Raw genomic sequence first — 13,858 nt, 5'->3', positions numbered from 1 at the left:
ACACACACTTGGGAGAACACACACACACACACACACACACACACACAGATTAGCACTACACCCTTCCTTCCCTTCTCCAAACTTTCTCCCCTTACTTTCCTAATTATATTTTGCTTAAGTCAGTGTCCCCCAATCTGAACTCCTGTGTACACTAGTGCTAAAAGATGTTAATATATACATGTTCTAGAGAAACAGAGGTTTCCTTATTAAACAAGTTTGGGAATCACTTCCCCCCTGAAAGATTACAAGGCACCTTCAGCAAAAGGTTCCAAGAGGTCCTTCAGTTAAGAAACCTGCTTAAGCCACAGTTTCCTTTATTTAACTCATCATAGAGCCGTTTTGTGGAAGAAACTGTGGGAGAAACATTAACTTGGGCTAACATTAAAATAAGTGTACATTCCCTGAGCATGCTAGCTAAAGATTAAGAGAAATGTCCAGGACCTGTCACTGAAGAGGGTTAATTTAGTGTGAAGAGGGAACAGAAAACTAAGAGCTGGCACTATAAACTTCTAAAAGTGCAAGAACCAGAACTTCCCTGGTAGCACAGTGGTTAAGAATCCATCTGCCAATGCACGGGACACGGGTTCGAGCCCTGGTCTGGGAAGATCCCATCTGCCGCAGAGCAACTAAGCCCATGTACCACAACTATTGAACCTGCACTCTAGAGCCCACGAGCCACAACTACCGAAGCCCACCCGCCTAGAGCCTGTGCTCCGCAACAAGAGAAGCCACCGCAATGAGAAGCCCATGCACCACAATGAAGAGTAGCCCCCGCTAGCCGCAACTAGAGAAAGCCTGTGAACAGCAATGAAGACACAACGCAGCCAAAAATAAAAATAAAATAAATAAATTTATTTTAAAAAATTTTTTTAAAAATTAAAAGCGCAAGAACCTTAACAGAATCTTACAAACCAGAATATTTAAGATATTCAATTGTGACTCTTAGAGAATAAATTGGATTGTACAGATGTACTTCTTCCTTTCAATTTGTAATTTTTTAATTATAAAAATAATATATGCTCATTATAAAATATATGGAGCATTCAGAAAAGTTCAAAAAGGAGGAAAAAAAACTGTAATTCAATTACCTAGAGGCAATCAATTTAGACATTTTGGCCAATTTCCTTGTAGTCTTTCTTCCTATGAGTACAATTTAGTCTAAAGAGGAAATTTTTAAGTTATAAAGATCTATAAAAAATTAACAATCTAGTTTTTCACTATACCATATTTAAAAATGAAGCATGGTGCAGATGAAACAACAGCATGAGTTGCTAAATCATCAAACATGATCTAAAATTTAGACTTTGTCACTTACTAGCTATCTCTCCTGACTTTTAGAATCTCATTTAGCTTCAGTGTTCACATTGTTAAATCTGGATACCGTCAGCTGCCCCATGTTTTTCCTGCCAGGATTAAAATCTATGAAAACAGCATACATTGAGCTTAATGAGAATACATACTACGTTCTGTAATACGTTGTCTTCTCAGAACCTTCCATGTAGAATAAGCTAATTTCTAAAAATGAGAGATGGGAAAGTGGCAAAATTAAGGAAAAAGAATGAAAGGAAACAAAGGCTACATATAAGGCTAGAAAATCCAGACAAAAACATCTCAAAAGCCTGAGGCTGAGGATGCTTTGGCATTTCTGAGATATCATAAAGCACTCTCTATTACTCCTGATACTAAACATGCTCTTTTAAAAAGTGTTTTTAAGCTTTAAATTCTTGAAAAGTAGTATAGGTGTAAATAACCAAACTTAATTATAAAAAGTTTGTAATTTCTTACAAGCTAACTTAGTAAATAAACAGGTTTCAACAGTAATAGTAGGCAAAGTTTTTTTTTAAAAAAAACGATCATAGATTATTCTTTTCATTGCTTTATGATAACTACGTATGCTTACATTTAAGCTTGGGTAACAAGTTTTACCTACAAACTAGTATAATGTTATTCTAGAATTAAATAAAATTGTTTTCATGTTCTGATAAAACTAAATTCTAAGTTTTATGGCAACAGTTATGGCTTGGAGAGGCAGTATGGTAGACTACTTGGATCAGAAGTTAATAGACCTGGGTCCTATTTCTAGTTCAGACAGTTGGTTAGGTGTGTGACCTTGGACAACTCACAACCTTTCTGAGCCTTGGTTTTTTTCATTCATAAAACAATGATTATATCTGTCTCGCCGTAGTAAGGATCCACTGCCACTGTAACAACACAAGAGTCAAATATTAGCTGTCTTTGGCCAGCGGAACTGGGTAGGTTGAGAGTAGGACTTTCCTGTATTCCCTTTTATACCTTAGAAAGTTTATACATGCACAAGTATTATTTACCCCCAAAATAAATTAAATAGGCTGGTAAGATTCAGGACACTTTCAGAGATATAAAAATCTTCAGATTTCTAAACTGCCTTCAATGTTTTTTTTTCAATACTCTGTTCTCAGTTTTGTTATTACTCTCTTCTTCTAGCCTTATGTTTCATAGGATTAATAATTTTTACATCAAATATCAATACATATTTTATTAAAAAGGAATTTAAAAAACTCCTCTCATAAGGCAATACTGATATGCCTCCTGGATAAACTAAGATTATATGACATTTATAGATAATACTGCCACAAGTAGAATGGTAATATATTCATGCTTTCTCACCCTATTGTCCTTGAGAACAACAATATTTGTGAGCCTAAGGGTACTATGAATGGTCACAACAGAGAAATGGTAACTAACCTTCACTGCAATCGAAGCTGCGACCTTGGCATGATTTTCAGTGAGTTCATTCAGCTATCCACTCCTATATGCACCTGACACCCACATTGGTGACGGACAGCTACACTGGTTTCTTTTTAAAAGCTATATTATCTTAAATAACCAGGCAATTTAAGATTTAAGTTACACATTTCATTACCACACTATTGTCTTGTACATATTATTTGAATGTCTGTTTCCCTCACCAAGATTGTGAATTCACTGAGGACTTTAAAATTTGTCTTTTTAAAATCTGACTGAAATAGAAATGGACATGTGAAAACATACTGGCAAAAGCAAGAATACATCTTTTAACACTTGAAAAAATTTAATGGATAATGATTCAAACAACTCCATTTTAAATGAAACCATTAAATGCCCACCCAAAGTACCCCATTAATAACACAAGACAATTAGTTTTATACATCCATGAGTATCTTCTATATATGGAAGAAGATGTCATCTTCATTTTAGAGATGAGGAATCTGACATTCAGTAAAAGTAAAGAAGTATATTCAAGGTCACACGAGTAACTGTCAGAGTCAAAATTAAAATCTAGGATTGTTCAACTCTAAGGCCCAAGCTCTTTCCATACATGTGAAATTTGTAAAAAAAAAACAAACAAACAAACAAAAAAACAAAACAAAAAACCCTATGAATCAAATGTGTTCATTGCTAAAACAGAGTGAAAGGAGAGAAGCGCAAACACCATTCATAGTTTTGAAGTCACATGGTGTTAACATATTTTATAGTTACGGCATTTTATAGCTATAAATCTTGTTCCAAATTGGCAGATTCTTCTTATGCTGAGCTCTGAAAAGCACTACACTGAAATCTCACGATGATTTATTTGATGTATTATCGGACTTCTTCTTGAACCCCAGTCTATCCAGTGATACAGGATTTTAAAAAAATTAGAAATCAGTCTATCTGAACAACGAATGCTATCCAAATAAAATTAAGTCACTCGGAAAGAATCATCTCAGGTATCTTTTGCTCTTGTGGGAAATCAAGGATAGGTTGGTTATTTTTCCACAAATCCCAAGTTCTTTTTCAGCCAACCACTCTTCCTCTTCATTCACGTACCAAACCTCAGTGTCTAGCAAGCCTATTTGGAGCCCTAGTACTCAAAGCAACACCTTTCACAATGCGACCACGTTAAGAACTATACCACGGTTTGTCTAAATCTGTTTGCAAGTTTTCCCAATGGAACTAGACTGAAAAACAATGGGGAAAACTCTACAACAGAAAAACGTTTCTCTTATGTCATAAACAAGTTCCGATTGAGACTAGAAAGTGGGTAGCACGAAAAATATCATTGTGAAGGTTTTCATCAGAGACAGGTCTCCCAAAATGGAGAACGTGAAGACCCAAGCAAAGCATAAACTTAATGGCCAAGACCTTAGCAAAGATTGTAAGGATCGAATGAAGTATTCAACAATATACTTTAGTTCTAGCTCTTCTTTTACATCTAAATATGCACTTCAGTGAACTTTAGGTGAGGTTTGAATAGGGAAACCCGAATTACTTTCTTCTTAAGGGATATATGTAAAATGTCCTATAGAATAAGCATTAATGTACACGCCAGACCTCCAGGAACCATGAACTGAGATTAAGTCTTCCTTCCTTTACCGGTATAGAAACGACAAGATGAAGGCGCCAAGGATGCCAAGATTAAAGGCTTGAGAAGGGTCTCAGCTTCCTTTTCTCGAAAGAACATGCCCAAACATCTCGTTCTCTAGCCGGGTCCCAAGGAGGGGCTGGACCCGTACGGGGACCCGGATATGGCTGCCTGTGAGGAGCGCCCGGAAAGTAGAAGCAGACCCCGCTGGGCAAGGCCAAGCAGCAACCACCCTTCCCCCACTCACCTCTCGGAGCGCAGTTTAACTGGGGCTGTCCGAGTAACTGCCGCCATCACCACCGCCATCACTCTGGGTGCTCGCTAAGCTGGAGAAGGGAGACCCAACCACTCCGGCACCTCATGTAGGCCCTCTAAGACTGATGCCTGCCTGCAAGCCCCCACCCTTCGGTGCGGGGTTCTCATCTCAGACGTCGCAGTCACCGCCTCCACCTGCTTCGCCGGCGCTGCCGCCACTTCCGTGTTCGGGTCCCTCCCTTTCTTCCTCACTCCCCCAGCAACCGGCTTTTTCCCTGCCGGCGGGCGCGCAGCTGACGCCACCGCCCAGCGACCTGGGTCGGGACCGCGCCGGGCGTGGGCGGGCCGGCGCAGGCGCAGTGTGGGAGCAGCCGAGCGCGGGAAGCTCCATGCACCCGTGCTGCTTCTCCACCGGTGCTGCTCCTTGTCGCCTTTCCTCAGTCGCGGAGCTTCGGTGAGTGCTCCCTCCCGCTGCCCGCGTGCGTGCGGCCCAACGAAGAGAAGCGTGTCCTCTTCCCGGCTTAGTGTCGGACAGACCCATCCTTATTCCCTGTTTGTGCCCTTCGGGTGGGGGAAAAGGGGCTGCCGAGGGCGTGTCCCGCAGGAGACTAACCTCCCTTCTTCCTGTTCAGACCCCGGCTTTCCTGTCCTTTAAAATAATACTGACTTTTATAAAACATTTTCAGATAGGTAAAGGAAAAAATGCCTGCTACAAAGAAGCCGATGAGATATGGGCACACAGAGGGACACACAGATGTCTGTTTTGATGATTCTGGGAGGTAAGGTACTTTGAGAAACAAAAAGAACGTTTCAGGTGTGAATGTTAGAAGTTATTCTTGTATGTCATGTAAGCAGTTCTGCCTAAAATTACTCATCCAGATAGAAATAAGGTTTATATCTAAAACGGCACATAAATGTTTTTAGATTTACTGTTTAATTCAGACCAGCATGGCAGTTTTAGTATATCAAGAAAGCCAACGAGTGTGAAATCTTACTTCCAGAGGAGTTAGAATGATATGAGCTTTCCCCCACATTTCCCCTTTGTTCACTTCCTTTCTGCATCTCACATTATCAGTTATTTTGTCAGAACGGTAGCTGCCTGCTTGTCAAATTTAGTGGCCCATTCTAACTTTTTGGTATTTTATCCTCCCTTGCCTTTTGTGATGCTCTTTTCTTTTTAAAATTATTTTTAACTTTCTGACAACTTTTTTTCTAATTTATTTCCTCTGCTTCATTCCTAAATGGTGATATTTTCTCAGGGTTATTCTAGTCCCTGTTGGAGGGGTATAATCAATAAACAATCTGTGCGAGGAATATAAAAGAGTTTTATTTGAGCCAAACTGAGGACTATAGCCCAGGAGACACAGACTAAAGAAGCATTTGAATTGCATTCTGTCGGACTACAAAATGGGGGAGGCTTATAACAGCACAGACTGCAAAATTACATGTTGTTTGTGAGAATTATAATTGGAGTTGCAAGAAGTAAGGGTGCTTGTTAAGTAAGGATTAGGGTCCAATATGGTTGCCTAGTTATAAGAGGAGACCTTGAGACCATAAGGTTGCAGTTGGCAGCTGCTCTCAGATATTGTTTTGAGAACAGCTGGTGGTATCCTTGAGTATGATACAGTTAAGAAAATTCAAATTCTCAGTAATGTAGGAACGTGTCTAAAACCGTATCCACAATGGCCACCCAGCTCCATTATTGAATGCCTGAACTGTAGTTACTCCTTTTTGATTTTTTTTTTTTTTTTTTGCGGTACGTGGGCCTCTCACTGTTGTGGCCTCTCGCGTTGCGGAGCTCCGGACGCACAGGCTCAGCGGCCATGGCTCACAGGCCCAGACGCTCCGTGGCATGTGGGATCTTCCCAGACCGGGGCGCGGACCTGTGTCCCCTGCATCGGCAGGCGGACTCTCAACCACTGCGCCACCAGGGAAGCCCTGTGGTTACTTTTATTCCTACAGTAAATGACAAAACATTGTAGGAAGAATGTTCAGACTACTCCAAAAGCCCTTCAAAGGACTTCTTAACTCTAATTCTTCCATATGTTTCTCATTAATTCCGCTATTATTTCATTGTAATTTCCCACTGGCGTCTCCAGCTGGCACCTCTAACATCTCCCTCGGTGCACCTAGCTGATACACCAAATAGCCAGTAGTGACGGGGATATGAAATGCTCCTCCCATCACCACTGGAGATGGAAAGAAATTGCTCTTTCTAGCGGCTCATGTCTGACTCCAGTTTTTTATCAGTTAACACCTATTGTCCTTGAAAGGAGGTGTTATGTTACATCAGGAAAGGGTTGGAAAGGGAGAGATGGGTTATCACTGGTTGTCTTTCAGATTTACCTACATGTTGAGGTGAGAACACTATTCCTTGCACATGTTATACTACCAAACAAGATCATGGCAGAAGCTGGAAGTGCAAAGAAGTCTGTCAAACTCACCAATTTTGATGCAACTAATACTAATGTGTTTTTAAGTGAAAAATCAGGATGAATGCCAAACCAGCTGGATGCATAAATCAGGAATGTCCTGGGCAAACTGAGACTTATAGTCCTCTTATTTATGTCTTATAGAACCGAGACCAAGGTCCTTACTCTGGCCTTAAGGTCATCTTAAATAGGATGACCCCAATCTACTTTTTTTACCCTCAATTTTCTGGCCTGCCTGCTCCATGTAAACTCCCCTATGCTTTACTAACTTCATATTTTGGTTCATGTAATTTTGTCTGTTTGGAACTGTCCTTTTTACCAATCTCAGCATATCCAGTCCTACCTGTCCTTTAATTTCCCAATGTAAATACTTTTATGAACCCTTCTGATTTTCCAAGTGGGAATTAATTTTTGTCTTCTGAACATCCATAGTTTTTTATATGGCTTCTCTTTGCCATTTACCTTTTTAAAATTATTATTTATTTATTTAGGCTGCACCAGGTCTTCATGCAGGACCTTTGTTGTGGCATGTGGGCTCTTAGTTGCAGCCTGCAGGTTTCTTAGTTGTGGCCTGTGGGTTTCTTAGTTGCAGCATGTGAACTCTTTAGTTGCGGCATGCATGCGGGATCTAGTTCCCTGACCAGGGATTGAACCTGGGGCCCCTGCATTGGGAGTATGGAGTCTTACCCAGTGGACCATCAGGGAAGTTGCACCATTTACCTTTTTTTTTTTTTTTGTGGTACGCGGGCCTCTCCCGTTGCAGAGCACAGGCTCTGGACGCACAGGCTCAGCAGCCATGGCTCACGGTCCCAGCCGCTCCGCGGCATGTGGGATCCTTCTGGACCGAGGCACAAACCCGTGTCCCCTGCATCGGCAGGCGGACTCTCAACCACTGCGCCACCAGGGAAGCCCCCCCTTTTTTTTTAAATGTGAAAATCTCGTTTTGTGTGTGTATGTGTGCTTTCTAATGACATTAGCTTATTTTCTTTCTTTTTTTACATCTTTATTGGAGTATAATTGCTTTACAATGGTGTGTTAGTTTCTGCTTTATAACAAAGTGAATCAGTTATACATATGTTTCCATATCTCTTCCCTCTTGCGTCTCCCTCCCTCCCACCTTTTTTTTTTTTTTTTTTAAGTACCAATGTTTTATTTGGGTGATGCAAATACAGAGCATTGAGAGTGAGAAAAGGGACTCGACTCAAGGAAGAATGGGAGGCAATGCCAGGTGATAGATTGAGTCTGCTTCATGACAAGCCTGGAAGAGGCACAGAAGGTGTGTCCACTGGCTACTTGGGAGGTCTCCCCACTGGGAGAAATGGTGTCTTGCACCAGTTCAGGGAAGGGAGGGAAGAAGAGGGAATTTATCGTCCTGGATTTCTCCCATCTCCCATTAGTTAAATATTACCCCAGGAGCACTAACTCTTCCACATTCCTGGGTTGCTAGTGGGTACTTGAGGTGCCAGATCCCATGTCCAGTGGGGGCATTCCATCCAAGTCTGGAAATGATGGGAGGAGGCAAACTCTGGGCATGAGGCTGGTGAGTGCCGGAGAGAATCTGATTTTGTACATAAGATGTGTTCACAACAGTCCAATACTGTTTTTCTTTTACCAGAAGAGGGAACCTGACATAATGATCAAAGACCTTTCCCAAAGTCACATGGCTAGTAAGTGGTAAATTCAGGATTTGAACATAGTCTGTCTCTGGAAACTGTCAAAGACCAAGATAAGGAACTTGGATTTTATGTAGCAGGCAAAGGAGAGTGGCTAAAGGGTTTCAAGCTGGGAGTGACATAAGATAAAGAGCTTTTTATAAAGCTCCCAATCTCTACTTTGCTCCATCTTCCCATGTGGCTGAACTTGGCACAAAAGTAGGTGGCCCCAGAGATGTGAGGACACCCAAGACAGTTTTTGAGGAGCCCCGACTAGGTCCAGAGCTCATATGGGCTTCCACACTGTCTCATAATCTTTCTGTCTTCATCAAAGCCTACACCTACCAAAGAGACTAGCTGGTCAGAGGCAGGCAGGATCTGAGCAGAGAAGCCAAAATGAGGGGAAGAGCAGATTGACCTAAAGACCAGAAGCAGGAGGACCAGCCAGCCATACGTCCACTGTCAGCCGGTGGGTCTGGGGATGTTGGCACCCACATACGAGTCCTTTGGTGTTGCCTGAGATGGTCAGATCTCATGAATTGTCGGCCGCACTGGTCACATTTACGTCGTTGGTATTTGGTGTGTATCCGAGTATGTCTTCTAAGTTCATTGGAACGGAAGAAGGACCAAGTGCAGTCTTCTCACATGCATTTATAGGGCCTTTCACCTGTGTGTTTGCGTTGGTGACTCACGAGGTGGGAGTGCTCAGTATAAGCTTTTTCACAGTTCTCATAGTCGCAGCGGTAAGGCCTTGAAACTGGGGGTCTTCTCCTGGGAGCCCTTTCTTGGGCCCCGGAGTACTGCTCTGCTCTCTGTGGAGCAGGTAAGGCCTGCTTAGGTAGGAAGGGGTCTTCCTGGGAGACTGGCTGTCTCACAAGAGAGCCCTGGGATTCCAAAGCCAGCAATAATGGGGATCCAGCTGGGGGCATCGCAAAGTTGTGCGGTTTCTAGGAGGCAACATCTGATCCAAAGAGGGGAGCATTGCCGGGGCCTCAGTGGAAGGCATGGTTGGATCCAATAATGTTTTAGGTGTTAAAGGGCCTCTGTTAAGAAGTTACTGTTGGGAGGCCAGAATAAGGCATTGTTCACATTCTGATGTGGGACATCATTGGGATTCCACTGGCAGGTGAGAACTGGCGGCCCATTGGGGGGCATCCTTAGATTCCCACCAAAGGTCGGGGCCACCCCTGGAATACTGGGCTCTCCTAAAGGCATCACCTGGGGCCCCTTGAAAATCATCATTCCTGGCTGGGTAGGAGACATTCCCTGAGTGTAAATCATCTGGGAAGGAGTGAAAGTCACTTGAGGGCAGTAGCTCACACCGTTGTCAGGCAGCGACATACTGAAGTGTGGCCCCATTTCACTGGCATTCTGCCTGGGTGCCTCAGCAGAGACCAAGGGGATCCTCTCCAGCTCTGTGCACTGAGGAGCATGTTGAATGCCTGATGGGCCATGATTCCAAGAGGTGTGCACTCCACTGCTTCTGGAAGATGAAGACACGTCCAAGATGGACATTGACTTCTCAGTATCCTGAGTGGGAATGCTGTGGGCAGGTCTCTGAACTGGTGCAGAGCCACATGCCACTGGCTTAGGCCCTTGGCTCCCTGCTCCATCTTAACCTGGGATCGGTTGCACATCGAGACTCCACCATTTACCATTTTATTTTTGTATTTTATTTGCTTTTGTATGTGCCCAGAGAGGACACATACCGAATGAAGAAAAGCACTCAGAAAACAATTTGGGAGTTGACAGATAGCCATTTGAATAATCGCCTTTGGATAATTGAGCTCTTCCATTCATCCATTTATTCATTCAACATTTATCAAAGCTTCTATTTGTTAGAGACTACTTTGTGCTAGAGACACAATGGTAAGCAAAGTAGACCTGGTCCCTGTTGTTACAGAGATTACATTCATTTTTCTTACATTGTTACAAATATATAAGGAATTTTATGCCAAGGAGAAACTGTAGAAAGCATAAATTTACCTTTCATTTTACAGAATAGGAAGTTAACAGTCCTTGTTATTGAGGTTTATGTATGTAAAATGAGGAAACATATTGGCTAATACCTTGATTTTATTAGAAAAGAGATAAAGGAGCATTCCAAAAAAATTAATAAGCCTAAAACTGGGTGACTTTTTAACGAGTGTGTTTCCTTCACAGTTGTATTGTAACTTGTGGAAGTGATGGTGATGTGAGGATTTGGGAAGACTTGGATGATGATGATCCTAAGTCCATTAATGTTGGAGAAAAAGCATATTCATGTGCTTTGAAGGTATTAAAACAATTACAGCAACTGATATGAAATGTTACTGCCATGTGATGTTTTATACATGGATGAAAAATACTTTCATAGAAGTTTTGAATATAGATAAACTTTTTCATTTCTCTTATGAAATAATAATATTTAAAAATGTGTAATAATGCCATAATTTGCCCAAAACTTTTACAGGTAAAATCTGAATGGTTTATTAAAGGTGATTAATGGATAGTAATGATGAGCCAATTAAAATATATGCAGGAAATTATACTTTATCTTTTAAGAGATTTAAATGTATCTTTTTTTTTCTTTGAAGGAAAACTCAGTGCAGTTTCAAATTTTTAGCTCACTAATTCAGATAATGAGGAATTGTACTGGAAAAAAGGACTGTTTCATTAACTTTTTCAAGATATATACTTATTTCACATTTCTAATGTTTTATGTAAAGTAAATATAGGAATGAGATGTACTTGGAGAATGGAGATATGTTTTCAGAAGGACTTTGCAAACTAAGTATCTAACCTTTTTATTTGTGATGAATTTTAAGTTGAGTGTATTGTATTTGGATAGGAAAAAAAAAATCTTTCTACAGAATTCATATTTTTTTCAAACCCAGACTCATTAAGGTAGATGAGATGGTCTTTAGATACTTTAGATGCTTTTTAAAAAATGGTCATATATAATGGAAAATGTATTCCTAGGAGAAAAACTATAAATGACTAATGTACATTAAATATGAGATAAATCTCACTAATAAGCAAAGAAATGCAAATTAAACAATTGGATTTTTTTTCCTGTAAGATTGTCAAGGATGAAAAATATTCCTGATCCCAGTAATAGTGAGGGCTTGGAGAAGTATTTATAAAGGAAAAACAACTGTTTTCCTGTGTTTCTCCTTTACTCTCACACTACCATGCTCACAACACTTCTGACACCAGATACATGGGTTTTTCCCCATATCAATAAGTTCTTTGCAATACTGGGTGTCCTACAATTCAGTTCAATTTTGACATTAACTGGAGTTAGCTCAGACCTCACAGGTTAAGGTCTCAGTCCCACAAGACTATCCCCCACTTCAGACACCAGTCGCGAGTATTAGGTCCCCAGATTACCTACAACTTCTGTTCAGCTTGGCTGCAAATGGGGATTTCCATGACCCCCTCCTTGGATAAGATCATTTGCTAGAACAGCTCACAGAAATCAGGGAAATAAGTTTACCAGTTTATTACATAATAAAGGATACAGATGAACAGCCAGATGAAGAGAACATGGGGTGAGGTCTGGAGAATGGAGATGTGGAGTTGGGGTGCACCACCAACCTGGAAGCTCCTTGAACCCCATGTTATTGGGATTTTTATGGAGGCTCATCACATGGGCATGACTGATTATTAACTTCATTTCCAGCCCCTCTCCCCTTCCTGGATGATAGGGGTGTGGGACTGAAAGTTCCAAGCTTCTGATCATGACTTGATCGTTCTGGTGACCAGCCACCATCCTGAAGCTATCCAGGAGCCCATCAAGACGCACCTCATTAGAACAAAAGACATTCCTATCACCCAGAAAGTTCCAAGGAATTTGGGAGCTTTGTGTCAGGAATCAGTCAAAGACCAAAGTTTGGAACAAAAGATGCTCCTGGTGCTCTTATCACTTAGGACAGTTCAAGGGTTTTAGGAACTCTGTGCCAGGAACTGAGGGTAGAGACCAATATATAGTTTCTGTTTCACAGTATTTTCACACAACAGTTGCTGGAAGTATAACTGATGAACTTTTTTTGGAATAAATTGATAATGGTGTATCACAGTTAGAATGCACACAGTCATTTCTGGCTATTTACCCTAAGGAAGTACACACATTCATTTCTGTGGACAAGAATATTAGTAAAACCATTGTTTATAATAGCAAAAGAAACAATTGAAGTGTCCCTGAATAGAGAATACATTTTATAAATTTTGGTAGTCATATAATGTAATACTATGCAGCCACGAAAAAAATGCGAGAGTGCTGTATACCTTCATTTGGAAAGATGTTTACAATTAATTGAAAAAATGAAAAATAGAGTTTCATAACAGTCTGTTATAGAATAGTCTTATGTTTGTTAAAATAAAGGATTTAAGTACACAAATATTTGTAATTTGCATATCTATAGAATAAAGTTAAAAAGACTTAACCCCAACATGTTAATGGAAATTGCTTCACAAGAGTAGGGAAACTCACTGTCTGCTCACGACAGTTTCGTGTTTTTTTTCCTACAATAAGTATGTACTGCTTTTGTATATGAAAAAGACTTTAAAGAAGAAAAAAATGAAAGTGGGCTTATGGTAGTTTCCTAGGGCTACGGTAATAGGTACCTGGGCTTAGGATTTAGACATGTCTTTTAGGGGCCACTATTCAACTGACTACAAGGCTCATATTCAGTGCTAAAATGTTTGGCTTTAGGAATGGAGTTTATAATTCTTCAATGAAATGATGTTACCAAATAGCCATGCAAAGTTGACAATTTCATTTAAAGCATAATTGCTTATAAATACGTAAATACGTACTTTATGGATTCAGTGCTATAGGGAAGTACAATTAGGTGCTTTATTTGAGAACAAAGCAGAAAAAAAATCACCCTCCAAAATAGTGAAACTGGGATATATCAACATATTTGTAGGTAGTAATAGTTAACACTTGCATAGTATTTTACGTTGTCTTTAACAAAGGTAAGGAGAGGTATGTGGAATTATCTCCATTTTATTCTTGGGAAAATCAAAGCTCAGAGGAAAGTCAAATGACATAGTTAGGAACACAGTGGGCCCAAGTCATCCTGTGCTGGGTTCCATTCCTCCCTATCCACCAGGGAGAAGAATAGTCTGACCAGATCCGGACCACAGCTCCAATCCTTTGCATGGTTTCT

General features: G+C 40.7%; 2 protein-coding genes and 1 pseudogene across 9 annotated transcripts in view; 1 reads left to right on the top strand and 2 right to left on the bottom strand.

Annotated features, from left to right (window-relative positions):
• The window catches only part of SOCS4 (suppressor of cytokine signaling 4), a 14,701-nt gene extending 9,845 nt beyond the window's left edge, over positions 1-4,856 (bottom strand). For both annotated transcript variants that reach the window (XM_027111297.1, XM_027111296.1), the window contains exon 1: positions 4,611-4,856. The gene's annotated coding sequence lies outside the window, so the exon portion shown is untranslated. The remainder of the gene's footprint in view (positions 1-4,610) is intronic.
• A 113-nt stretch (positions 4,857-4,969) lies between these two features.
• WDHD1 (WD repeat and HMG-box DNA binding protein 1) overlaps positions 4,970-13,858 on the top strand; it is an 81,785-nt gene continuing 72,896 nt past the window's right edge. For all 7 annotated transcript variants that reach the window (XR_003433647.1, XR_003433646.1, XR_003433651.1 and 4 more), the window contains exons 1-3: positions 4,970-5,072; positions 5,305-5,397; positions 10,866-10,977. Coding sequence is in view for 1 of the 7 variants with exons in the window: in XM_027111295.1 (XP_026967096.1) it covers positions 5,321-5,397; positions 10,866-10,977 (189 nt within the window). In the remaining 6 variants the exon portion in view is untranslated. The remainder of the gene's footprint in view (positions 5,073-5,304; positions 5,398-10,865; positions 10,978-13,858) is intronic.
• LOC113622777 (Krueppel-like factor 17) lies at positions 8,156-10,315 on the bottom strand (annotated as a pseudogene).

The sequence above is a fragment of the Aethalodelphis obliquidens genome, unplaced genomic scaffold, assembly GCF_003676395.1.
Source record: "Aethalodelphis obliquidens isolate GAN/ISIS:26980383/991018 unplaced genomic scaffold, ASM367639v1 scaffold10, whole genome shotgun sequence".
NCBI lineage: Eukaryota > Metazoa > Chordata > Mammalia > Artiodactyla > Delphinidae > Aethalodelphis > Aethalodelphis obliquidens.
Note: the sequence above shows the minus strand (reverse complement) of the source record. Positions and strands in the feature narration are given on the sequence as shown.